Below are 26,743 nucleotides of genomic sequence, written 5' to 3' on the forward strand. Positions count from 1 at the left end.
GACAATCCTCTGGGATCTCTCCAGTCTGTCAGGTCTGGATCCAGTGTGGACAATCCTCTGGGATCTCTCCAGTCTGTCAGATCTGGATCCAGTGTGGACAATCCTCTGGGATCTCTCCTGTGTCTGTCAGATCTGGATCCAGTGTACGCAATCCTCTGGGATCTCTCCTGTCTGTCAGATCTGGATCCAGTCTACGCATTCCTCTGGGATCTCTCCTGTCTGTCAGATCTGGATCCAGTGTGGACAATCCTCTGGGATCTCTCCTGTCAGATCTGGATCCAGTGTACGCAATCCTCTGGGATCTCTCCTGTCTGTCAGATCTGGATCCAGTCTACGCATTCCTCTGGGATCTCTCCAGTCTGTCAGGTCTGGATCCAGTGTGGACAATCCTCTGGGATCTCTCCAGTCTGTCAGATCTGGATCCAGTGTGGACAATCCTCTGGGATCTCTCCTGTGTCTGTCAGATCTGGATCCAGTGTACGCAATCCTCTGGGATCTCTCCTGTCTGTCAGATCTGGATCCAGTCTACGCATTCCTCTGGGATCTCTCCAGTCTGTCAGATCTGGATCCAGTGTGGACAATCCTCTGGGATCTCTCCTGTGTCTGTCAGATCTGGATCCAGTGTACGCAATCCTCTGGGATCTCTCCTGTCTGTCAGATCTGGATCCAGTCTACGCATTCCTCTGGGATCTCTCCTGTCTGTCAGATCTGGATCCAGTGTGGACAATCCTCTGGGATCTCTCCAGTCTGTCAGGTCTGGATCCAGTGTGTACAATCCTCTGGGATCTCTCCAGTCTGTCAGGTCTGGATCCAGTGTGGTCAATCCTCTGGGATCTCTCCAGTCTGTCAGGTCTGGATCCAGTGTGGTCAATCCTCTGGGATCTCTCCTGTCTGTCAGATCTGGATCCAGTCTACGCATTCCTCTAGGATCTCTCCAGTCTGTCAGATCTGGATCCAGTGTGGACAATCCTCTGGGATCTCTCCTGTCTGTCAGATCTGGATCCAGTGTGGACAATCCTCTGGGATCTCTCCTGTCAGATCTGGATCCAGTCTACGCAATCCTCTGGGATCTCTCCTGTCTGTCAGATCTGGATCCAGTCTACGCATTCCTCTGGGATCTCTCCTGTCTGTCAGATCTGGATCCAGTGTGGACAATCCTCTGGGATCTCTCCTGTCTGTCAGATCTGGATCCAGTGTACGCAATCCTCTGGATCTCTCCTGTCTGTCAGATCTGGATCCAGTGTACTCATTCCTCTGGGATCTCTCCTGTCTGTCAGATCTGGGGCTGTGCATAGTCAGTGTGAGTAGAGCGCTCATAGTCACTGACAGCAAGCAGAGAGGGGATCAGCTCGCCACCTGATCTGATGGAAGGTTACAGAACGTTTATTGTTTATGTGACTGTTGTGAATGCAATGAGAGGCTGAAATAACGGATCCGCGTCGTGCTGCTGCTGCTGTCGGATCCGCGTCGTGCTGCTGCTGTCGGATCCGCGTCATGCTGCTGCTGTCGGATCCGCGTCGTGCTGCTGCTGTCGGATTCTTGTTGTGCTGCTGTCGGATCCGCGTCGTGCTGCTGCTGCTGTCGGATCCTCGTGCTGCTGCTGTCGGATCCGCATCGTGCTGCTGCTGCTGTCGGATCCGCGTCGTGCTGCTGTCGGATCCGCGTCGTGCTGCTGTCGGATCCGCGTCGTGCTGCTGTCGGATCCGCGTCGTGCTGCTGTCGGATCCGCGTCGTGCTGCTGTCGGATCCGCGTCGTGCTGCTGTCGGATCCGCGTCGTGCTGCTGTCGGATCCGCGTCGTGCTGCTGTCGGATCCGCGTCGTGCTGCTGTCGGATCCGCGTCGTGCTGCTGTCGGATCCGCGTCGTGCTGCTGCTGCTGTCGGATCCGCGTCGTGCTGCTGCTGCTGTCGGATCCGCGTCGTGCTGCTGCTGCTGTCGGATCCGCGTCGTGCTGCTGCTGCTGTCGGATCTGCGTCGATCAGATTCGCCGGTCGCTGTTACCTCCAGTTTCTGCAGAGTGACACGTGTAATTAGTATTTGTGATCCGGGCTGTATTACTCCACGTGACCGATAGATGTCACCGATCATCTGTTCTCGGAAGAACCAAAACAAGTGTAGAATCCAGAGGATCCCAGGAAAGTGATCCACTGCCCAAATGGCAGAGTCCTCTGATCTGCAGATCCCGGGAGGAAAACCCAAGTCAGCTCCACTATAGGCTGAAGTGAGGGCTAATTCTGGCTCATTCCTTAAAAATGCTAATGAGTTAAGTGCCGTGGTGCCTGTGGCCTCTGATGTAGGAGGTATGAATGGGCCCCTGCGTATTCAGGTCCTGCGTATTCAGGTCCTGCGTATTCAGGTCCTGCTGACTGCGACTGCAATGTACCAGAAATACTAAGAAGAAAACGTATGGATCATCAGCGATCACACAGGGCCGATCGTGATGCTGCGCTGTATGGCGGCATTGTGTAAGGAGGAGCTCCTGGCCCCAGTGCAGGGGCCCCGACCCCAGCCATATGTACTGCCGAGGCGCAGGGGGAGGGGAGCATGGCCGCCACTGACTCCAGCCAGGCGCACACACAGGTATACATTGTATAACTCTGTACAGATTCTAGGCACCTCCAGCTGCTGCAGAACCTCACAATATACCCCAGCTGCTGCAGAACCTCCTCATACACCTCAGCCGCTGCAGAACCTCCTCATACACCTCAGCCGCTGCAGAACCTCCTCATACACCTCAGCCGCTGCAGAACCTCATCATACATCTCAGCCGCTGCAGAACCTCCTCATACACCTCAGCCGCTGCAGAACCTCATCATACATCTCAGCCGCTGCAGAACCTCCTCATACACCTCAGCCGCTGCAGAACCTCATCATACATCTCAGCCGCTGCAGAACCTCCTCATACACCTCAGCCGCTGCAGAACCTCATCATACATCTCAGCTGCTGCAGAACCTCCTCATACACCTCAGCCGCTGCAGAACCTCCTCATACACCTCAGCCGCTGCAGAACCTCCTCATACACCTCAGCCGCTGCAGAACCTCCTCATACACCTCAGCCGCTGCAGAACCTCCTCATACACCTCAGCCGCTGCAGAACCTCATCATACACCTCAGCCGCTGCAGAACCTCCTCATACATCTCAGCCGCTGCAGAACCTCCTCATACACCTCAGCCGCTGCAGAACCTCCTCATACACCTCAGCCGCTGCAGAACCTCCTCATACACCTCAGCCGCTGCAGAACCTCCTCATACACCTCAGCCGCTGCAGAACCTCCTCATACACCTCAGCCGCTGCAGAACCTCATCATACACCTCAGCCGCTGCAGAACCTCCTCATACACCTCAGCTGCTGCAGAACCTCCTCATACATCTCAGCTGCTGCAGAACCTCCTCATACATCTCAGCTGCTGCAGAACCTCCTCATACACCTCAGCCGCTGCAGAACCTCCTCATACACCTCAGCCGCTGCAGAACCTCCTCATACACCTCAGCCGCTGCAGAACCTCCTCATACACCTCAGCCGCTGCAGAACCTCATCATACACCCCAGCTGCTACAGAACCTCGTCATACACCTCCGCTGCTGCACACTCTACATGTCAGTTAACCCCTCGTCTGCTGTGCAGCGCCTCTGTGGACTGGTGATGGGGACGGCACATGGTATATTCCTTTTTCCACAGGCTCCATCCAAAAACAGTTGAAGGCTAAAAATACAATTTTTTTTTGTGTAAATTGGACTCCGGTGGAAGCTGCCGCCACATAAAGGTGGTCTTTGTGCTGCTGTGGAAATGTTGTACAAATATCTCTTTATTAATGGCACAAAAACGACTTTAATTATATTTACGTAGATCAGAAACCCGGTCACCTGAACTGTGAGCACTTCACAAGCGCGCGTCTGTCTGCCTGCGGGGCCCCGGAGGATTGCTTGCTCTCTACAAGAGGCGCTTAGATTACGGCCATATTTATATTATATTAACGCTTATTTGTTTTTATGATGCCGAGCTGTGGGGGAGGCAACATAATGGTATGGCCCACAGAGCTCGCAGTCATTCTTCATGGACCTCGCCACTTCTTTTTTTATTTATCCTAAGTCAACTGGTTCATGTAAAATAATAAATAAAATCCTGGAGAAACTGTGTAGAGCCATTTTGTAAGGTTGGTGGAGGGGTGGAGGAGCGTGGAGAGCTCAAAGGACGTCTTTCTGGAGGACCCAGAATGGAACGAAGCCCGAGGGGTTCCGTAAGCTCCATGTAATGCTCCATTTCCCCTGTGGTGGCGCTGCTGGGAAATTGTACAGTTGTTGCTGGATTTTCCACCAATCACAGATGATCAATGTGGGACCCCTTGCAGCTACTGCCCTCATAGCTCTAGCAGTCTCCTTAAAGGGGTTGTCTACCTTTGGGGATAATTTTTTTTTTTTTTTTTTTTTTACTTAATTATTTTTGCATTTGAATTCAGTTAAAATTGTGTCACTTTTTTATCGGCTCTGTCCTTTCTGCACATTTATCTTTGAGGTCATAAATCAGCTCAGAAAAAAACAGATAATAGAGCTCCCTGTTAGACCTTCATAGTGAGCTCACTGACTGTTTCTCAGTAAACTCTTTTTGCAGCCAGCAGTAGCGCAAGCACAGGGGCTGTAGAAGACAAATTGCTTTCTATAGGTGGAGGGCGTGTGGTCAAGCAGGAGTGATGCACTGTGGTAAATTGGGTAATGGCCTACCCCTAACATAGCAGTCCCATGTAATGATTGTCTCCGATGAATGCGGTGACGTTTTGGTGTGGCGTGGACAAGGATCTGGTTGTCCCTCTTAATTTGTGTAATTCTTAGGAGACTTCTTTCGAGGTTCACTTATTTTCTTAGCCCTTTTTCATATGTTCCTTTTCTACATTGAATATCGCATCCACAGAGTTTGATATCAAAGAAGGGTATGACTAAGCTGCCAACGTTGGGCCTAAAAAACGTCTCCGTGTTAGATAGTGATTGTTCAAACGTCACACATGCGAGCTCAGTTTGTCTGAGCGTGCTTGTGTTCCTGACACGGGATTATTTCTAAAGGATTGGACATATTGAAATCCAACATGCCCGACCCTTCTCCACTGGAGAAGACGGACAGCCTGGTACACATTAGGTGGTCATTTTTGGGATAACATTTGTCTGATATCCAGGGCGGGGGGTAGCGTGGGGCTGGTGTGTACCCGTCGCTGCAGGGCGCTTATTTTCCTATTTTTTTTTTTCCTGACGTGTTGACGTGGGCAGCTTCGGTCTGTTTGTGTACTTTGTCACATTACACGCCTCGTGCTGGGACAGCCAAATAACCACAACCTCAGAGGAACACTTTCCATCATTCCAGCCTCAAATTCCCTCTGCAGAGCATCTCCCCCAACACCGGAGGTCAGCTGGGACCTTCTCACTTTCAAGGAAGAGGCTCCTTAAAAGACGCCCGCTCCCAGGTTCTCCACAGTCCTGGGCTCCTAATTGGGGCAGAAACCAACTCTGCGTTCAGAGGGAAAGCCTCGTAATCATGGAGGTTGTAGCTCTGTAACCTTTCACACCCGGCTGCAGCTCCGTGTGGGACCCCAGACAATGCACCTTTCACTATTCCGCCTGCCAGTCTGCAGAACCAGACACATCTGTTTCTCTACGTCGTCGCGACCCTTCGCGGCCAAACACCTCCAGTAATGACACCATCCATGGTGGATCTGCCTGGGGCCAGCTGGCTGCCCCTCTGGACCGGCCTCATTCCCCGGGAAATACATTAATGCGCAGAAGAAGCTTTCACTCCCACCACTGAGCCAGACCCAATAGCAGACGACCGACAACGAAAAATACTAAAAGAAATTAATGAATAAAAATTCTGTAAAAATGGTATAAATATTATGGGAGGATTCGTATCAGTGAGTGTCTGCGGGGGGACCATTCCCACCGACGATTGTAAGCTCCTGGGTCCCGGCTCATAACTCGGCGCTCTTTGCAACTTCCTGTATGTGGCAGATTATGTAGATGCTATAAAAATGGAATAATATTTACTGACCCCGGTGTGAATAATTTCCCTTTTTTTTTGGTAGCTCTGCAGCGCCCTCTAGAGGAATCACTATAAGCACATTCCTCTTTTATGCTGATTACTGTTTGTTTACACATTGTTGTATTTCTTTGTTGTTTTTTCCCATTTTCCTGTTTATTTCACCCTCCGTCCTCACGGCTTGATCCTTTCTCCATCTCCTCCAGGGCTCCAATTTCCAGTCCTCCAGAAGAGAAAAATATGGCAGTGTTTTCAAGACCCATTTGCTGGGCCGTCCCCTCATCAGGGTGACGGGCGCTGACAACGTACGGAAGATCCTGATGGGGGAGCACCACCTGGTCAGCGCCGAGTGGCCCCGCAGCACCCGGATGTTACTGGGGCCCAACAGCCTAACGAACTGTATAGGAGACATCCATCGGCACAAGAGAAAGGTGGGTGGGAAATGATCGCCTGAGCACTGTGATCAGGGCCGCCCTCTTCAGTCCAGGCCTTTAGGTGTCCATACACGTCAGATCGCTGATGGACGATCGCTCTCGCTTATGTTCTCTGACAACAGTCTGATTCTTCTGTCCCCCCAACATCATCTGTCTGCGACTAGGTAAGAAGACCCCCAAACAGTTTTGGCAGCCTCAGCCGACATGGGGGTCTTTACATGGGGCATAGCGTCAGGCAGCTGCTGTAAAGCCTGAGCTTTATCTGGTCTCCAGGGTCTCTTGTTCTGTGTATGTATATATATATATTGGGACCATCCAGTGTATATACTTTTTATGGGGACGATCCATGGGTGTGTATACTTTTTATGGGTACTGTATGGGGGCGATCCAGGGGTGTGGGGCATTGTATGAGGTTGTTCCTTTTTTTTCTTTTTCTTTTTTTTTTTTACACATTCAGAAAAGCTGTGGTGGGAGATGGGTTGATGCGGCTGCTCCTCTGTCTTTTCTGGTTGATGCGGCTGCTCCTCGGTCTTTGCTGGTCGATGCGGCTGCTCCTCTGTCTTTTCTGGTCGATGAGGCTGCTCCTCTGTCTTTTCTGGTCGATGCGGCTGCTCCTCTGTCTTTTCTGGTCGATGCGGCTGCTCCTCTGTCTTTTCTGGTCGATGCGGCTGCTCCTCTGTCTTTTCTGGTCGATGCGGCTGCTCCTCTGTCTTTTCTGGTCGATGCGGCTGCTCCTCTGTCTTTTCTGGTCGATGCGGCTGCTCCTCTGTCTTTTCTGGTCGATGCGGCTGCTCCTCGGTCTTTTCTGGTCGATGCGGCTGCTCCTCTGACTTTTCTGGTCGATGCGGCTGCTCCTCGGTCTTTTCTGGTCGATGCGGCTGCTCCTCGGTCTTTTCTGGTCGATGCGGCTGCTCCTCGGTCTTTTCTGGTCGATGCGGCTGCTCCTCGGTCTTTTCTGGTCGATGCGGCTGCTCCTCGGTCTTTTCTGGTCGATGCGGCTGCTCCTCGGTCTTTTCTGGTCGATGCGGCTGCTCCTCTGTCTTTTCTGGTCGATGCGGCTGCTCCTCTGTCTTTTCTGGTCGATGCGGCTGCTCCTCTGTCTTTTCTGGTCGATGCGGCTGCTCCTCTGTCTTTTCTGGTCGATGCGGCTGCTCCTCTGTCTTTTCTGGTCGATGCGGCTGCTCCTCGGTCTTTTCTGGTCGATGCGGCTGCTCCTCGGTCTTTTCTGGTCGATGCGGCTGCTCCTCGGTCTTTTCTGGTCGATGCGGCTGCTCCTCTGACTTTTCTGGGCTCCATCTGATTTTTACCTGCACTGATACATTGTAACAAACTATCAGTGTGAGCTCTGTGCTGCTGTGTTTTGCTCCCTGAGGATTGTCTGGACTGGATACAATAGTTGCGAACCCTCAGCTGTGAGACAGGTTACATTGTATCACTGCAGACAGGAATGCTGCCCATCAAAGGTTGCAAAACTTTTCCCAATCTTGTTTCTGCAGCTTTTTGTATTCTCTCCTGATGGCCAAGTGTGGTCTGCCAGCCGCAGTGTGTGACTGTGTCTCTAGATCGACCTCAGATGAATGGGACAGGCCCAGAAATGTCTGAACCCCCTGACGGGGATCTGGCCTGGATGTGGGGGGGGGGGGGGGTCTGGCCTGGATGTGGCGGGGGATCTGGCCGGGATGGGGGGGGATCTGGCCGGGATGGGGGGATCTGGGGGGAGGGGGATCTGGCCTGGATGTGGGGGGGGGGATCTGGCCTGGATGTGGGGGGGGATCTGGCCGGGATGGGGGGGGATCTGGCCGGGATGGGGGGATCTGGGGGGAGGGGGATCTGGCCTGGATGTGGGGGGGGGATCTGGCCTGGATGTGGGGGGGGATCTGGCCGGGATGGGGGGGGATCTGGCCGGGATGGGGGGATCTGGGGGGAGGGGGATCTGGCCTGGATGTGGGGGGGGGGGGATCTGGCCTGGATGTGGGGGGGGATCTGGCCGGGATGGGGGGGGATCTGGGGGGAGGGGGATCTGGCCTGGATGTGGGGGGGGATCTGGCCTGGATGTGGGGGGGGATCTGGCCGGGATGGGGGGGATCTGGCCGGGATGGGGGGATCTGGGGGGAGGGGGATCTGGCCTGGATGTGGGGGGGGATCTGGCCTGGATGTGTGGGGGGATCTGGCCGGGATGGGGGGGATCTGGCCGGGATGGGGGGATCTGGGGGGAGGGGGATCTGGCCTGGATGTGGGGGGGGATCTGGCCTGGATGTGTGGGGGGATCTGGCCGGGATGGGGGGGATCTGGCCGGGATGGGGGGATCTGGGGGGAGGGGGATCTGGCCTGGATGTGTGGGGGGATCTGGCCTGGATGTGTGGGGGGATCTGGCCGGGATGGGGGGGATCTGGCCGGGATGGTGGGATCTGGCCGGGATGGGGGGGATCTGGGGGGAGGGGGGGGTCTAAAGTAGTCAGCGCCTGGAGCATAAAAACATCACATAAACCCCGTCCATGAATGCAGGAGATTGAGGTAGGGGGGGCACTGAAGGGGTTAACCGCCCAGGTTTCCCCGGTGGTCCCCGCTGGGTGTGCTGGGCGCGGCCCCTCCCTCTCGGGTCCCGGCGGCGGCGGCTGCTGTGTGCGCTACTTGTGGCACGTGCGGCCTGAACTGCAGTAACCCGCAGCGGACCCCGCCTCACCTCCGCTTAAAGCGGCAATCCAGTCCGTGCCCAGCCGCCGGCTCCTATTTATATCCCAGGCAGAAAACACTCAGCATCTCCGCCAAGAAGCATCGTAAATAGTCAGAGGATCCCTGCCCGCTGGGGGAGACGGCGTGTCCTGCCTGATAACGACAGCGGAGACTGGAAGGAGGAGAACCTCCCAGAACTTCACCTCAACTTTCCAGAACCTCCCCAGAACTTCTACAGAACCTCCCCAGAATATCCTAGAACTTCACCGGAACCTCCGAGAACTACTTCAGAATGTCTTCAGAACCCCTTCATAACTTATCCAGAACCTCTCAGAACTTATCCAAAACTTCGCCAGAACCTTCCCCTCAACTTTCCAGAACTTCTCCAAAACATTCCCAGAACTTCTCCAGAACCCCCCAAAACTTCTCTAGAATCTCCCTAGAACTTCTCCAGATCCTCCCAGGACTTCTCCAGAACTTCTCCACAACTTCTACAGAACCTCTACAGAACTTGTAAAGAACCTCTTCAGAACTTATCCAATACCTCTTCAGAACGTATCAAGAACCTCTGTAGAACTTCTCCAGAACTTCTCCAGAACCTCCGAGAACTTATAAACTTTCCAGAACCAACCAGGGGTTTCTCCAGAAACTCTACAGGGCTTCTCCAGAACCTTTCAGAACTTCCCCAAGCCTCTCCAGAACTTCTCTAAAACTCTGCAGAACTTGTCCAAAACCTCCTCAGAACTTCTCCAGGACTTCTCCAGATCCTTTCAGAACTTCCCCAAAACCTCCCCAGAACTTCTCCAAAACCTCTGGAGATTTTGCCAAAACCTCCCCTGAACTTGTCCAAAACCTCCCCAGAACTTCTCCAGAATCTCCCCAGAACTTCTCCAGAATCTCCCCAGATCTTCTCCAGAACCTCCAAAACCTTCTGAACTTTCCAGAACCTCAGCAGAAGTTCTCCAAGAACTTCAGATGTCTTCAGAACCTCTTCATAACTTATCCAGAACCCCTCAACTTATCCAAAACTTCCCCAGAACTTCCCAGAACTTCTCCAGAACGTGTCCAAAACTTCCTCAGAACTCCAGAACTTCTCCAGAACCACCCCAGAGCTCCAGAATATCCCCAGAACTTCTCCGGACTCTCCCCTGAACTTCTGCAGAACTTCCCAGAACTGATAGAGAACCTCCCAGAACTTCTCCAGAACGTGTCCAAAAAAAACTTCCTCAGAACTCCAGAACCTCCCAGAACTTCTCCAGAACCACCCCCAGAAACTCCAGAATATCCCCAGAACTTCTCCAACACTGCCCCAGAACTTCTACAGGACCAGGCCCCTGCAGAGTCAGAATAAGATGAGATATCCAGGTTGATCAATGATTACAGGACACGATGCACATCAGCACAATACACACTGCTACATACAGTAATACAGAAGGACACTGCGTGTGCTGGGGGTAGTAGTAATGAGTTTAAGAGTACAGCAATGTTGTTCGTATAACGATAATGTCATGGCTGGCGGTTGGGCCATTTATACATGAGTTTTTTTTTTTCTTCTAATCTGGTGCAGAGGACGTGGACTGATGACTTGTGTGGGGAATCCTTTCTGCTGGGGCCGGCGTTGCATGGCATCCTACATCACATTGCACAATATTCCGTCTAAGTTCCATCTATTTTCGGGGCTCCGGCAGTGTCCTAATGGCAGCTCAGCCTCGCAGTGATGGGTGGAAAGTAATGCGTCATAGCAAAACGGCAAAGTGTCTTCGTGGCGAACACAGAATTGACCTCTAATGTCTATTATGTGCCCTAAGTAATCATGCAAGGAGATCAGAGCATTGTCCTATAGTGATCAGAGGAGATCAGAGCGTTGTCCTATAGTGATCAGAGGGGATCAGAGCGTTGTACTATAGTGATCAGAGGAGATCAGAGCGTTGTGCTATAGTGATCAGAGCGTTGTACTATTGTGATCAGAGCGTTGTCCTATAGTGATCAGAGGGGATCAGAGCGTTGTCCTATAGTGATCAGAGGGGATCAGAGCATTGTACTATAGTGATCAGAGCGTTGTACTATAGTGATCAGAGCGTTGTCCTATAGTGATCAGAGGGGATCAGAGCGTTGTCCTATAGTGATCAGAGGAGATCAGAGCGTTGTACTATAGTGATCAGAGGGGATCAGAGTGTTGTCCTATAGTGATCAGAGGGGATCAGAGCGTTGTACTATAGTGATCAGAGGGGATCAGAGCGTTGTCCTATAGTGATCAGAGGAGATCAGAGCGTTGTACTATAGTGATCAGAGGGGATCAGAGCGTTGTCCTATAGTGATCAGAGGGGATCAGAGCATTGTACTATAGTGATCAGAGCGTTGTACTATAGTGATCAGAGCGTTGTCCTATAGTGATCAGAGGGGATCAGAGCGTTGTCCTATAGTGATCAGAGGAGATCAGAGCGTTGTACTATAGTGATCAGAGGGGATCAGAGCGTTGTCCTATAGTGATCAGAGGGGATCAGAGCGTTGTCCTATAGTGATCAGAGGGGATCAGAGTGTTGTCCTATAGTGATCAGAGGGGATCAGAGCGTTGTACTATAGTGATCAGAGGAGATCAGAGTGTTGTCCTATAGTGATCAGAGGGGATCAGAGCGTTGTACTATAGTGATCAGAGGAGATCAGAGTGTTGTCCTATAGTGATCAGAGGAGATCAGAGCGTTGTCCTATAGTCATCAGAGGAGATCAGAGTGTTGTAGTGATCAGAGGAGATCAGAGCATTGTCCTATAGTGATCAGAGGGGATCAGAGCGTTGTCCTATAGTGATCAGAGGGGATCAGAGCATTGTACTATAGTGATCAGAGCGTTGTACTATAGTGATCAGAGCGTTGTCCTATAGTGATCAGAGGAGATCAGAGTGTTGTCCTATAGTGATCAGAGGGGATCAGAGCGTTGTACTATAGTGATCAGAGGGTATCAGAGCGTTGTACTATAGTGATCAGAGGGGATCAGAGTGTTGTCCTATAGTGATCAGAGGAGATCAGAGTGTTGTCCTATAGTGATCAGAGGGGATCAGAGCGTTGTACTATAGTGATCAGAGGAGATCAGAGCGTTGTCCTATAGTGATCAGAGGGGATCAGAGCATTGTACTATAGTGATCAGAGGGGATCAGAGCGTTGTACTATAGTGATCAGAGGAGATCAGAGTGTTGTCCTATAGTGATCAGAGGGGATCAGAGCGTTGTACTATAGTGATCAGAGGGGATCAGAGCGTTGTACTATAGTGATCAGAGGGGATCAGAGCGTTGTACTATAGTGATCAGAGGAGATCAGAGTGGTGTCCTATAGTGATCAGAGGGGATCAGAGCGTTGTACTATAGTGATCAGAGGGGATCAGAGCGTTGTACTATAGTGATCAGAGGGGATCAGAGCGTTGTACTATAGTGATCAGAGGAGATCAGAGTGGTGTCCTATAGTGATCAGAGGGGATCAGAGCGTTGTACTATAGTGATCAGAGGGGATCAGAGCGTTGTACTATAGTGATCAGAGGAGATCAGAGCGTTGTACTATAGTGATCAGAGGGGATCAGAGCGTTGTACTATAGTGATCAGAGGAGATCAGAGTGGTGTCCTATAGTGATCAGAGGGGATCAGAGCGTTGTACTATAGTGATCAGAGGGGATCAGAGCGTTGTACTATAGTGATCAGAGGGGATCAGAGCGTTGTACTATAGTGATCAGAGGAGATCAGAGTGGTGTCCTATAGTGATCAGAGGGGATCAGAGCGTTGTACTATAGTGATCAGAGGGGATCAGAGCGTTGTACTATAGTGATCAGAGGGGATCAGAGCGTTGTACTATAGTGATCAGAGGGGATCAGAGCGTTGTACTATAGTGATCAGAGGAGATCAGAGTGTTGTCCTATAGTGATCAGAGGGGATCAGAGCGTTGTACTATAGTGATCAGAGGGGATCAGAGCGTTGTACTATAGTGATCAGAGGAGATCAGAGTGGTGTCCTATAGTGATCAGAGGGGATCAGAGCGTTGTACTATAGTGATCAGAGGGGATCAGAGCGTTGTACTATAGTGATCAGAGGGGATCAGAGTGTTGTCCTATAGTGATCAGAGGAGATCAGAGCGTTGTCCTATAGTGATCAGAGGGGATCAGAGCATTGTACTATAGTGATCAGAGCGTTGTACTATAGTGATCAGAGCGTTGTCCTATAGTGATCAGAGGAGATCAGAGTGTTGTCCTATAGTGATCAGAGGGGATCAGAGCGTTGTACTATAGTGATCAGAGGGTATCAGAGCGTTGTACTATAGTGATCAGAGGGGATCAGAGTGTTGTCCTATAGTGATCAGAGGAGATCAGAGTGTTGTCCTATAGTGATCAGAGGGGATCAGAGCGTTGTACTATAGTGATCAGAGGAGATCAGAGTGTTGTCCTATAGTGATCAGAGGGGATCAGAGCATTGTACTATAGTGATCAGAGGGGATCAGAGCGTTGTACTATAGTGATCAGAGGAGATCAGAGTGTTGTCCTATAGTGATCAGAGGGGATCAGAGTGTTGTCCTATAGTGATCAGAGGGGATCAGAGCATTGTCCTATAGTGATCAGGGGGGATCAGAGCGTTGTACTATAGTGATCAGAGGAGATCAGAGTGTTGTCCTATAGTGATCAGAGGGGATCAGAGCGTTGTACTATAGTGATCAGAGGGGATCAGAGCGTTGTACTATAGTGATCAGAGGGGATCAGAGCGTTGTACTATAGTGATCAGAGGAGATCAGAGTGGTGTCCTATAGTGATCAGAGGGGATCAGAGCGTTGTACTATAGTGATCAGAGGGGATCAGAGCGTTGTACTATAGTGATCAGAGCGTTGTCCTATAGTGATCAGAGGGGATCAGAGCGTTGTCCTATAGTGATCAGAGGAGATCAGAGCGTTGTCCTATAGTGATCAGAGGGGATCAGAGCGTTGTACTATGGGCATCAGAGCGTTGTACTATAGTGATCAGAGCGTTGTCCTATAGTGATCAGAGGGGATCAGAGCGTTGTACTATAGTGATCAGAGGGGATCAGAGCGTTGTACTATAGTGATCAGAGGGGATCAGAGCGTTGTCCTATAGTGATCAGAGGGGATCAGAGCGTTGTGCTGTAGTGATCAGAGGCGATCAGAGCGTTGTACTATAGTGATCAGAGTGGATCAGAGCGTTGTACTGTAGTGATCACAGGAGATCAGAGCGTTGTACTATAGTGATCAGAGCGTTGTCCTATAGTGATCAGAGGGGATCAGAGCGTTGTACTATAGTGATCAGAGGCGATCAGAGCGTTGTCCTATAGTGATCAGAGGCGATCAGAGCGTTGTACTATAGTGATCAGAGGGGATCAGAGCGTTGTGCTGTAGTGATCAGAGGCGATCAGAGCGTTGTGCTGTAGTGATCAGAGTGGATCAGAGCGTTGTACTGTAGTGATCACAGGAGATCAGAGCGTTGTACTATAGTGATCAGAGGCGATCAGAGCGTTGTACTATAGTGAACAGAGGGGATCAGAGCATTGTACTATAGTGATCAGAGGCGATCAGAGCGTTGTCCTATAGTGATCAGAGTGGATCAGAGCGTTGTACTGTAGTGATCACAGGAGATCAGAGCGTTGTACTATAGTGATCAGAGGCGATCAGAGCGTTGTACTATAGTGAACAGAGGGGATCAGAGCATTGTACTATAGTGATCACAGGAGATCAGAGCGTTGTACTATAGTGATCAGAGCGTTGTCCTATAGTGATCAGAGGGGATCAGAGCGTTGTACTATAGTGATCAGAGGCGATCAGAGCGTTGTCCTATAGTGATCAGAGGCGATCAGAGCGTTGTACTATAGTGATCAGAGGGGATCAGAGCGTTGTGCTGTAGTGATCAGAGGCGATCAGAGCGTTGTGCTGTAGTGATCAGAGTGGATCAGAGCGTTGCACTGTAGTGATCACAGGAGATCAGAGCGTTGTACTATAGTGATCAGAGGAGATCAGAGCGTTGTGCTGTAGTGATCAGAGGCGATCAGAGCGTTGTGCTGTAGTGATCAGAGTGGATCAGAGCGTTGTACTGTAGTGATCACAGGAGATCAGAGCGTTGTGCTGTAGTGATCAGAGGCGATCAGAGCGTTGTGCTGTAGTGATCAGAGTGGATCAGAGCGTTGTACTGTAGTGATCACAGGAGATCAGAGCGTTGTACTATAGTGATCAGAGGGGATCAGAGCGTTGTGCTGTAGTGATCAGAGGCGATCAGAGCGTTGTGCTGTAGTGATCAGAGTGGATCAGAGCGTTGTACTGTAGTGATCACAGGAGATCAGAGCGTTGTACTATAGTGATCAGAGGCGATCAGAGCATTGTAGTGATCAGAGGGGATCAGAGCGTTGTGCTGTAGTGATCACAGGAGATCAGAGCGTTGTACTATAGTGATCAGAGGCGATCAGAGCATTGTAGTGATCAGAGGCGATCAGAGTGTTGTACTGTAGTGATAAGAGGGGATCAGAGCGTTTCACACTAGTGATTGCTGTGCAGAAGTTAAGCTCCTTGATCCCTGGAGCATCGGATGTAGATTTTTTTTTCGCGTTGTTATCACCCATTGTCATTTGTGACCTGTGACATAACCCAGGGGCGGCGGCGGTGCACAGCCCACAATCTGTATTTATACCAATGCACCAAGTAAGTGTCACAATTGGCTTAATCCCTAATCCCTCCCTTCCGTTACCATGTACCTATGCTGCTATAGTACGGATTCTCAGCTGACACTAACTAGCCCAGCAGAAAGACTCAACCACTGTCAGTGTCACAGTGGGAGCCGTTCCTCCATTGTACACTAGGGGGTGCACTTCTCATGGAGCACCTAGCTTGACCAACGCTGCGGACATGCACATGTTAGATGACGACGAGGGTTTTTCTGAAAAAGTCGTATTCTGTGTGATTTTCTCCGCTTCTCCGTCATTATAATTCTCTGCATAGATTCTTTCTGGGAAGCAGAGTTGTTACAAGGTTTTCTCACCTTTTCATGACTGTGGTTCATTAGTTTCTAGTGTTGGTTCTCAGGTTTTATCAAGAGGCTGCTTTATTTTGCCAGTAGATAGTATATTACCATATATATGTATATTTGTGGGGACTGAAGACGCCACAACTGATCGAGACTTACTGCCCGTGTTCCCTCCACAGTGCATTTAGGAGACGCTCTCGGAAAGGTTTAGTCACTGACTACTGGGGTCTCTCAATTCTAGAATAGACAGACGTGATATCTTACCAAACCTTGGTAAACAGGAGCATTGTGAAAACCGGGCAGGAGCCAGGAAAGTCTTACAGTTACTGACGGCTGCTGACTTGTGGGGAAATTCTTCGATTCATACATTGCTTATGTTTCTTACGAGGTCAGACTGACAAATATCCTGCCGTATTTTGGTCTTCTGCTCTCGGTCAGTCATGTTTCAAGAAGCTGAACTTTACTTTGGCACCAGTCTTTCCACGCTTATATTAGATTTTAGCTCATCGGTTCCCAAGCAACCATGTAGGAACGCTACGCCCGCGCCAGACTTGGCACCCTGGTGGCGGAGTAGGCGTTACCACCGGCCACATTGCTGTGTTGTGTTTGTTGTAAGTTTACAAAATGTAACTAATTGTATCATTATTTATTATTCAAAGGTGTTCTCAAAAATATTCAGCCATGAGGCTTTGGAGACCTACCTTCCGAAAATACAGCTGGTGATCCAAGACACCTTGAGAGTGTGGAGCAGTCACCCGGGATCCATCAACGTCTACTGCGAGGCCCAGAAGTTGACTTTCCGTTTGGCAATCCGAGTCCTGCTCGGATTCAGACTCTCTGATGAAGAACTCAACCATCTGTTCCAGGTGTTTCAGCAGTTTGTTGAGAATGTCTTCTCTTTACCGGTGGATCTGCCATTTAGTGGCTACCGAAGGGTAAGTGTCCCTATAAACCATTGGTGTCATCTAAATTTCATAGATCATGACATTATACATCACTGTACTCAGGTCTTGTGTGGGTTATAGATTCCCAACCATCTTGAGATCCAGATATCAGTCAATAAGAATTGTACATCATTGTTTTAAGATCTTGTGGCTTCCAGATTCTCAACCCTCTAGATTTGAGGATATTAGTCCATAGTAATCATCATCTTTAAGTCTAAGACTCCTGTGGGTTCTACATTCTCAACTCTCTAGATTCGAGGATATCAGTCCCTAGTAATCATCATCATTATGACTCCTGTGGGTTCTACATTCTCAACCCTCTAGATTTGAGGATGTCCATCCATAGTAATTATCATCATTGTATTCGGGTCTCAGGTGGCTTCTAGATTCCCAACCTCTAGATTTAAAGATATCAGTCCATTGTTATCATTATTGTATCCAGGTCTCCTGTGGGTTCTAGATTTGCCTCCCCCTTGATCTGAGGATCTTGATAATGATATGTTGATAATAACAGTCAACTTGTGCAATATCTGGTGTCCACAGAAACAAGGTGACACTGGTTGTAACAGTCCAGAGAACAACCACTGGTGAAGTGACATACTGATTACCTAACGCATTGCCATGCTGTAATGTTCTCCCTACTGTTAAAGAATCCTTATTTGTGAGGATAATGAAAAATTCTTCCCTCTAGGTATGCCCCTAGTTTGTGATCTAACGTCCCAACACTAACCTCACCCAGACTTAGGTCAATTGACGTGAAGTCATAGTAACTTACTGATAAGAACATGTGAAGACTTTGGTGGCATCATCATTCATGACCATAATACTACAAAGGGGTTAATGTTGACCAGTTTGTTGAGCCCGTATTGGCTTATATTTTCCTCTCACCTTTGACATCTTGGATTGACTGTCATGTTCTTTGTCTTCCATAGGGCATTCAAGCTCGAGAGACTTTACTGAAGGGCCTGGAAAAAGCTATCCAGGAGAAACTGCAGAACACGCAGGGGAAGGACTATACCGATGCCTTAGATGTATTGATCGAAAGCGGGAAGGAGCATGGAAATGAGCTGACCATGCAAGAGCTGAAGGTAAGGCACTATCGATGAATATACGTTTCCCGTAGACTACGACAATTGACTCTACTGTTGACATGGCTTCCATTTAGAAATACAAGCAATGACCAATGTGTTATCATGTGTTAGATACAAATCCCAACAGAAGTCGTTCTGTAATTTTACATTTACCTATTAAGAACTTCAATTTTAACTTTTGAGAGGAAAATATCCCACAATCTCTAAGGGAAGTTCTGTGGTTGGATTTTGGTAAAACTGATAAATGTCACTGGAGACTAGTCATTGTTGGTGTGCTAAGTCATCACTTGATAATCTTAGTTCCTGGCATTTTCCAATACCCGATGTTTATAGAGAAGCAATGGTACCAATATGAGATTCATTTCTGACATATGCTACAAGTTAAGTTTGCTCAGTTTTATTGATGAGGTTCTAGCGACACTTCAAAGATAAAGTCATAAACTTGACCACTTTTGGCTATGATATTCAGAAACTGTGCAAATGATGGGCTTGTCCACCTTTGGGGACAATTCTTTTTATGTAAATGGGGGCTAAAAATAATTTTTGTTTCAGTAAAAAAGTTGAATCGTTTTGGCCTCCCAGGCTCTGTTTCTCTCCACATTCAATTTTGATGTTGTCTATGGCCGTAAATCAGTTGAGAGCAGATAGAAGAATTAGCGACGCTCCCTTTGGGCCATCATAATGAGATTCTCGGTTAATTAATTCTGCAGTCGTTCATAGACAGTACAATTTTTTGTTTGTTGAAACACAATTACAAAAAATAAATTTTAGCTAAGTTAGGAAAAAAATGTTCCCCATTGATGGGACAAGTAAAGGATCCCAGCTGTTCTCCTTCTCGTTGGTCTCGGGAGAAGGTCTCCCGCTTGTTCTCTTCTCAAGAGTCGAATGGCAGGAGATTAGCGAGCTCTCGTGCTGGATTCAGATCTGGTTACATCATATGATGGTGATTGCAGACGCCATAAATCAGTTACATGTTAAGGAATCTTACTAGGCTGTTGCCCAAATCGATATCCGTGCCAAGCATCTAGACCATTCTGAATGCCAACCCCTGTAGAAAGACGGGTAATTCCTTGAACGCAAATTTTCCATCATTAGGACATCGAGTTGGGGAAATGTCCATGGAATTACCCAGGTCATCCAACAACCATAAATACTTTTGTCTTGAAAACATTGTTGGGAATCTGTCCTCATAATCCTTTTTTTTTTTTTCTCCCCGCGCTTAGGATGCTACCCTGGAACTGATATTTGCAGCTTATGCCACCACAGCCAGTGCCAGCACCTCACTTATTATGCAACTTCTCAAGCACCCGGCAGTGTTGGAAAAGCTGAGAGAGGAGCTAAGAGGGAATGGGATCCTCCATAATGGCTGTGTCTGTGAAGGGGCTTTACGTGTGGATACCATCAGCAGTTTGCATTACCTGGACTGCGTCATTAAGGAGTTGCTGAGGCTCTTCAGTCCCATCTCGGGGGGATATCGTACCGTGCTGCAAACCTTTGAGTTGGATGTAAGTATTTCTAATGAACATGAGCAAACATCAGCATAAAAGAACTTTTAAGCAAATAAAGTTTGGCTTTAAATGTTAGCTTTGTGACTTGGCTTTAGTAGTGAGGTATATGGTTCTTATTGAGTAGATCTAGCTGGTGGATGGAGTCTCCATGAAAAAAATGCAACTTAAGGGAGAAAAATATGTCAGTAGCGCCAACTATAGGTAGTCACCCTGCAAGTCAACCTGTCGGAGGCTATTAGAGAGCTGTTTGTGGGTCCTTTCTGCCTATAGGTGGCAATAGAGAGATTTTTCTTCCTCCTGTAGGACAGCAAATTTGCATAATTTTTCCCGTGGACGATTGCTTATAAGACTTTCTGCACCAGTTGTATCTTCTCATTGAAAACCAGTCTCCCTCTTGAGCTGCTTCAAAGACATGTCATCCAGCCAACCAGTACTTTGTACCCATGGATATCTGGTTTGGTTATATTCCTAGTTTCAAGGGCTCTTCATGGGTCAAGCATTGACTGCCAGGATAGATAAGGATTTTTCCATCTGTTATTTTGCATACATCTGTGTATAATTTTATATCCACAGCCATATCTGAGCCTGTTCTAACCGGAGCAATTGTTTTTTTCCCATTCACAGGGCTTCCAAATTCCAAAAGGGTGGAGCGTTATGTACAGCATCAGAGACACGCATGACACAGCTCCGGTCTTCAAAGATGTTGACGTTTTCGACCCCGATCGCTTTGGACAAGATCGCACAGAAGACAAAGATGGCAGGTTCCATTATTTGCCATTTGGTGGCGGAGTGCGGAACTGCTTGGGCAAACAACTGGCCAAACTTTTCTTGAAGACCTTGGCGATAGAATTGGCCAGCATGAGCAGGTTTGAACTGGCGACCAGAACTTTTCCAAAAATCATGCCAGTTCCTGTGGTCCATCCAGCTGGCGAACTAAAAGTCAGATTTTATGGACTTGATTCCAACCAAAATGAAATTGTGACGGAGACAGAAGCCATGTTGGGAGCCACAGTGTAGCCTTCAATTTCTTGTTTGAACCATCGAAGAGAAGACAAAAATGGAAAATAAGCACACAATCAACAATCAGAGCTACACAGTAATGACCAAGACAAATATATCCAGAAGACTAACTTAAGTATACCGAAGCACCAAACCATGAATATATCTCTGTGGAATGCTTAACTTAAATATCTTAACATGTATACTTTACGGATCCAGGTCCTGTATTTATGAATCCTGCTGCAAAGAAGGACACTTGGAGAACACCAGCTGGAGGCGGACTTCTCAAAGGGATCATTGCCAAGCTGGGTGGTCTCCTCATTGAGATATTCTTGGATGGTCTCCAGCTGTTTACAAGACTTTCCCTTAAAGTTGCTTTTTCATCCTTTTTCCAAAATCTTATTTCAGTGTTACACAATCAGGGATACCAGGGTTTTCCTACTGTTTTTTATCTAAACCTGCCTTATTGTAAAAAAAAACAAAACATTTTTGACGTAAGCATAGTGTGATGGGTCAATATGTTGAGTGTTTTATAGAATGCTAGCAGTTATTGAGTTTACATTAAGATCTACAGAAGCATGACCCAGAAAAATCACTGGAAGCACAGAATGTTCTTTCCAATAAGGTGTACAAGATGAAGCTAAAGGTGGACACCACTGATAGGTCTTCTTCTCCCCCATACCATTATAGCACTTTGGTGATTAACATGGTTGGACCAAGTAGTTTTCAAAGCTCCATAGCTCGTCAGGCTGAAAAAGCCTTGGGTCTATCCAGTTCAGACTTTTCTCCTGCAATGTTGACCCAGAGGAAACTTTCTTCAGCTTAGAGAAAAAATTCCTTCCCGACTCCAAAAAATGTCCACTCTACAGGAAGGACATCCATGCTGCTGGGAGACATAAATAAGTAAATATACATGTAGCACATGAGGATTTATCTGTTTGAGAAAAATTGGGATCTCTAGATTTAGAGGCCAGTGCCTTAACTGAACCAGGTCTTATCGACCCACTTTTCTGGTTGTGCCAGTATGTTTACCCAAAGAGCCGTCCACCAGTAGAGTGTTCGGACTCAGTGATCTGATTATTTTACCTCTACAACATTCCTATTCCTCTTAGTTCAGTGGCCTTTCCTTTAACGCCCTTTACACTTAGATTTTACGACAAACATTGCTGATGGCTTCTTCCATTCTTTGTTGGACCAATCTTCAGATACATCATTCATTTTACATGTGCTCCCAAATTTTTTCTTTACCAAACCATTGAGTCATCACAGAGGAACCCATAGCTAATTCTCCATGTGGAACTAAGGCTGCAGTCATAGTTCTTTAGTTTTCCAAGCATTTAATTGTCATATTCCAGAATTCTTGTTCCTAAATCCCAATATAAATACTTAATTCTATAATTCCATCTCATTTTCTCTGCTTCTAAAGTAGTATTGATCCATTGGAATCTGGGTCGTCTGTTGAGCTCAAACCAAGGAGCAGAATCACTCAGCTTAACCCCCAAGTGTGGTGGACAGGTTCAACAGGTTCAATAGAAAGTCTGGGTCCGATTTATCAGTGGCATTTTTTAAAAAAATTTAAGTCACTTTTCAATTTTTTTTTTTTGTCTCATGCTATTGTTTTTTTTGCGTCATATTCTTCAAAGTAGCGCATGTGGTTCAGGAATAGAGTTGATCAAATTTTTCAAAATTTGGTTCCGATTACGATCGGTGGCAACTCTTGTTTTTGCAATATTTGCTGAACGTCACTGGAGTCAATGTGAGTAGAAATGAACAAATATGTTTGAAAACAATCGTCATACGTCAATTCGGCACTAATAGAGTACCAATATGTCAAATTCAGATTTGTGACCGATTCCGAACATATTCGCTCAAGATCAAAAACACATTTTACTTTTCCTTTTAACTTTTTTTAAACTTTTTTTTTTTTTTACTTCAAAAAGTCACATGTTCTGCTAAAATGTCTTCAAATTTGCTAAAAAAAATATAAAAAAAATCATACGTACGTAAAATCACTTTAGTTGGGTAAAAAAGTGAAAACTTTTTAAAAAAGTCACTATTGAAGAATCAGCCAAAAATATCTGGAAATTCCAAAGGCTCAGGTTAAAAAACAAATAAGACGCAAATGAAAAACGCCAAAAGCCAGGCAAAAAAAAACTAATTTGCCGCTCTGCTCGGGGCTCAGCGGAACGCTACTGTCCCTTGGTTTGAGTCATTGCGGGGTCTAAGGACCTGGACCACCACCGATCAATACTCCTTAGGGCTATAACATATCAGAAATGTTTAAGGTTTTAGAACACATACTTAGTGAAAATGTTCTGAATATTGCCCCCCCCCCAAAAAAAAAACAAATTTTTTTAAACGTTTCTTTAGACCATTTCTATCTTCTAATGGGGCAAAGACTTTAGTTTTTCCATGTTTACTTTTTAACAGTAAAGCATTAAGCCTGGATTCATATCTCTGTGGATATTTGGTAATAAGTAAGCTAGATGAATCTCGTATTAATGAGGTTTATGTTAGATGGAAAAATAGCAGTCACTGGAGTGCTACCTTTATGCTACCCTGTGTATTATTTATATACTATTTATTCACTATAAGAACATAAAGCTGGTGGGGTTGTACATGTCAGTCCCAATGGCTCTTCAGTTGCGTCAGAGAAATCGTCCTTCTTTTCCGCCACCTTCAATGCTCTAAAGACAGACTGCCCCGGACCAAAAATTTCCAATTTTTCACGTTGAAACTTATTTCCACTGTCGTCAAATGATATAGTTGTTGTAGTTCATTAATGATCTGCCGGCTGACCCAAAACTCTGAACATTCTCCATAAGGGCCAAGAAATTTGTAGAACAATTCCCATATTACACCAGAAAGTTGCCACCATTTATATTGTAATTGATAACGTCGTCAGCCCTGGTCATATCCGGTGCACGGCACATTGGCAACGACCTTATCTCTCCCTTCGAGAACAAGTGCATTTGGCCAAATTTTTTTTATCTTGATGTTTTCTACATTTTTTAAGATTTTGTAAACTCTCCCAACAATTGCGGATACACATACTATATCACATGGACTGTCAATGAAATGATTCGAAACGTGATAAACCAGCTACAGACGAGGCGGTTACTCGACCTCATGGGTACAGTTATCATGTCAGACATTAGGTCCTTCAGAGGATTTTTCAGACCTTTGGTAGACCAGTCTATATCATAAAGGGATATTCTCATCTCATTCACCGGATATGTCATGAATGTGTGTTAGATCCCGGTCCCACCTCTACAACATGCACCTATTTAGAGAATGTAGATCCTGCCTGTGAAGGAGTGGCCAGCCATGACTAGCATTCCTTTCTGGCTGCACATGCGCAGTTCTCTCTATTCCCTTTTGGCCACACATGCACAGCTCTCTCCCTTTCCTTACGACTTCATATGTACAGCTCTCTCCATTCCCTTTTGGCCACACACGCATAGCTCTCTCCCTTTACTTTTGGCTTCATATGCATAGCTCTCTCCATTCACTTCTGGCTGTACATACATAGCTCTATCCATTCAGTTCTGGCCGCACATGCGCAGCTGTCTTTATTCACTTTTGGCTGCGCATGCACAGCTTGCACCATTTAGTCCTAGCTGCACGCGCGCAGCTTGCTCTATTTACTTCTGCCTGTGCATTCGCTGCTCTATCCATCAATTTTTTTTTTGGACGTTCCAAAAAAATAGGCAAGCATATTTCCAGAAATCAAATAGAACTGAATGTAGAGAGCATTGCCACCTCTTCATTCACAATGGCCATTTTACAGGAGTGAGGTTTCCCCTTATTGAGTTGAGAATACCCCGGTAACAGTTATTGATATGTGTAGGAGCTTTGGATGCAATTTTTTTTAAATCACAATGATCAAAGTATCCTCTTTGTATCAATAAACTTACTCTTCAGGGACTATATTGTGTTATGCGGCTGAGCCGTTGCAAATTTTCCATGGCCGATGGTAGAGGTTCAGATATATTGACGACATCCATTTACATTTATCTGCAGGGCTTGACAAGTTGTTTGGTTTTATATGATCTAGATATATAATGTGGTCTGTTTTTGATACTATTTCTATTATTTGACACCTCAGACCCCTGCCGCCATCATTCTGATGCTTCTTCAGAACCGTGCATTCCTGGCCATACAGCTCGACTAGAAGATCACAATCACCCCATGATCCTGCAACCGATTTGCAGATTAAGCACTTTGAATATTGATATTTTTTTATTTTTTTTTCCACTTGTCCCGCCCGATGGATAAATTCACGAGAGTATTTTCTACGCGACCTTCCCTGACATCGCCCCCTATCTTATAAACTATTCAAAGCGCTATTTTGTTATATTTCACAGATAGATGTTTAGTATAAAGTTTTCGCCCCTCCTGTTGTTAAATAATTGTTATTTAGTAAAGTATGGTTCTCCCTGTACACATTGTTCAGATATTAATATGTTTATATAGCTGTCATTTTTAATATTAAAAGAAGCACTTGTGTTTTTATTATTATTATTATTTTTATTTTTTTATTTTTTATTTTCCGGTTATTATGAATCTATGCCCATTGAGCGTGTCTCCTGTTTTCTATGTCATGTGGTTTTTCCGATGTATGTATATAATATTATGTGTCATATATTAAAAATTTAATGTTGTGTATTTTGTGATCTTAAAATAATCAGTACAACAATTTTATAGAGTTCAGTAATAAAAAGACGAAAAGATTTAAAAATTGTGTTTCCGGCTCCATTATCCTCCTGACGTCTGCAGAGTATACATAATGGGGGAGATGTTTTCAATCGATTTGAGACAGTTTTTGATGTAAAAGTGTCAAAAGTCGTGCGCCAAAATTGTGAAACTTTTCCAATAATTTTTGGAAAAGTTAAAAGAGGTGTGGTTTCATTGGAGTGGGCGGGATCTCAAAGTTTTAGTCAAGGAAATTTAGAAGGACTCAAGAAAATGTTGCATTTTGGGTGAAAATCTTCTGATTTTAAAAGTACAATTTTCTTTTTTTACTTAAATGCCAGTATTCTAAATTCAAAATAATTTTTTGCAAATTGGACAAATTTTTCATGAAAAAGTTTGTAACTTGTCAGACGGTCTTCTTAAGAATTCATTGGAACCACAAGTGACATTAAAGCTTAGCTGAACTTTGATGTGGTCTTAAGTCAGGCAAAGGAACCGAGAAACAGACATAAAAGAGATACAAATTCTCAGAATGAGCTCACTGATTAGGGATTCGTACTCCAGTCTTGATCCATGGGCCAAATTCATCAGGAGGATGAAGATGGACTAGACTTTTCTGGCATAAATTCTAGTGAATTGTCCAGGCCGTGCCAGACTACCCCTTCCGCTAAGCTCTGCAAACTTCTCCAAAAGTTAGAGGAGCTGACGTAATAACGCCAAAAGTCGCAATTTTTGGTGCAACTACTCATTGTTCAGAAATTTGCAACTTTTGTATGTTAGTTTTCTGGCAAAAAGGTGAATCAGACATACCTATCGGAGGAAGATTAATCCTTGAGTTGGTTTCCTTGTTGGATGTTGATCCTTTTGGTAGTGAAGATAAGGTACCATAAAAATTTTCAGACCAGCAAAATTTTATCTCGTAGTCCTTAGTTGTGGAAAAACAAAAGACTGTGTTGTCCTAATTCTTCAAAAATGCTGCAACAAAAAACCCCGAAAAACCTGAAGAAGCACTCAGACCATTTCTCCCCTTGTTCACACTTACATTTTACCTATCTGTAATTTTGTTCTATCTTGTTTTATCTTCCACCCATGAGATATAAACCCATAGAAATCTGTTGGAACTTTCTGCATGACTTTTTTTTTTAAGTATGCAGTAAATCCCATAAGTTGAAGATAAAACTCATGTTTTGCATATCCATAGTTCCCTTGTGTTTATTTGTTCTTTTTTTTTATCATTTACATTTCTGTAAAATGACTAGAACTTTAGAAATATAATAAATCCCATAATGAAAAAATGGAACAAATACAGATGAAAAAAAGAAAATTCAGAACACAAAAAAAAAAAGAACAGAATGCAACAAAATTTGTTTTTAATTCATATTTTCATAAA

General features: G+C 46.3%; 1 protein-coding gene across 3 annotated transcripts in view; it reads left to right on the forward strand.

Annotated features, from left to right (window-relative positions):
• CYP26B1 (cytochrome P450 family 26 subfamily B member 1) overlaps positions 1 to 25,399 on the forward strand; it is a 90,010-nt gene extending 64,611 nt beyond the window's left edge. For 2 of the 3 annotated variants that reach the window (XM_073555074.1, XM_073555075.1), the window contains 5 exons: positions 6,226 to 6,450; positions 16,776 to 17,051; positions 17,993 to 18,148; positions 19,375 to 19,656; positions 20,284 to 25,399. In XM_073555074.1, coding sequence (XP_073411175.1) covers positions 6,226 to 6,450; positions 16,776 to 17,051; positions 17,993 to 18,148; positions 19,375 to 19,656; positions 20,284 to 20,676 — 1,332 coding nt within the window. In that variant the 3' untranslated portion in view covers positions 20,677 to 25,399. Of the gene's footprint in view, positions 1 to 644; positions 1,301 to 6,225; positions 6,451 to 16,775; positions 17,052 to 17,992; positions 18,149 to 19,374; positions 19,657 to 20,283 lie in introns of those variants that run through there. The other variant, XM_073555073.1, reaches the window with a different exon arrangement.
• The last annotated feature ends 1,344 nt before the right edge of the window (positions 25,400 to 26,743 follow it).

The sequence above is a fragment of the Dendrobates tinctorius genome, unplaced genomic scaffold (genome assembly GCF_039654945.1).
Source record: "Dendrobates tinctorius isolate UK_male_01 unplaced genomic scaffold, ASM3965494v1 ptg000216l, whole genome shotgun sequence".
Taxonomy (NCBI): Eukaryota; Metazoa; Chordata; class Amphibia; order Anura; family Dendrobatidae; genus Dendrobates; species Dendrobates tinctorius.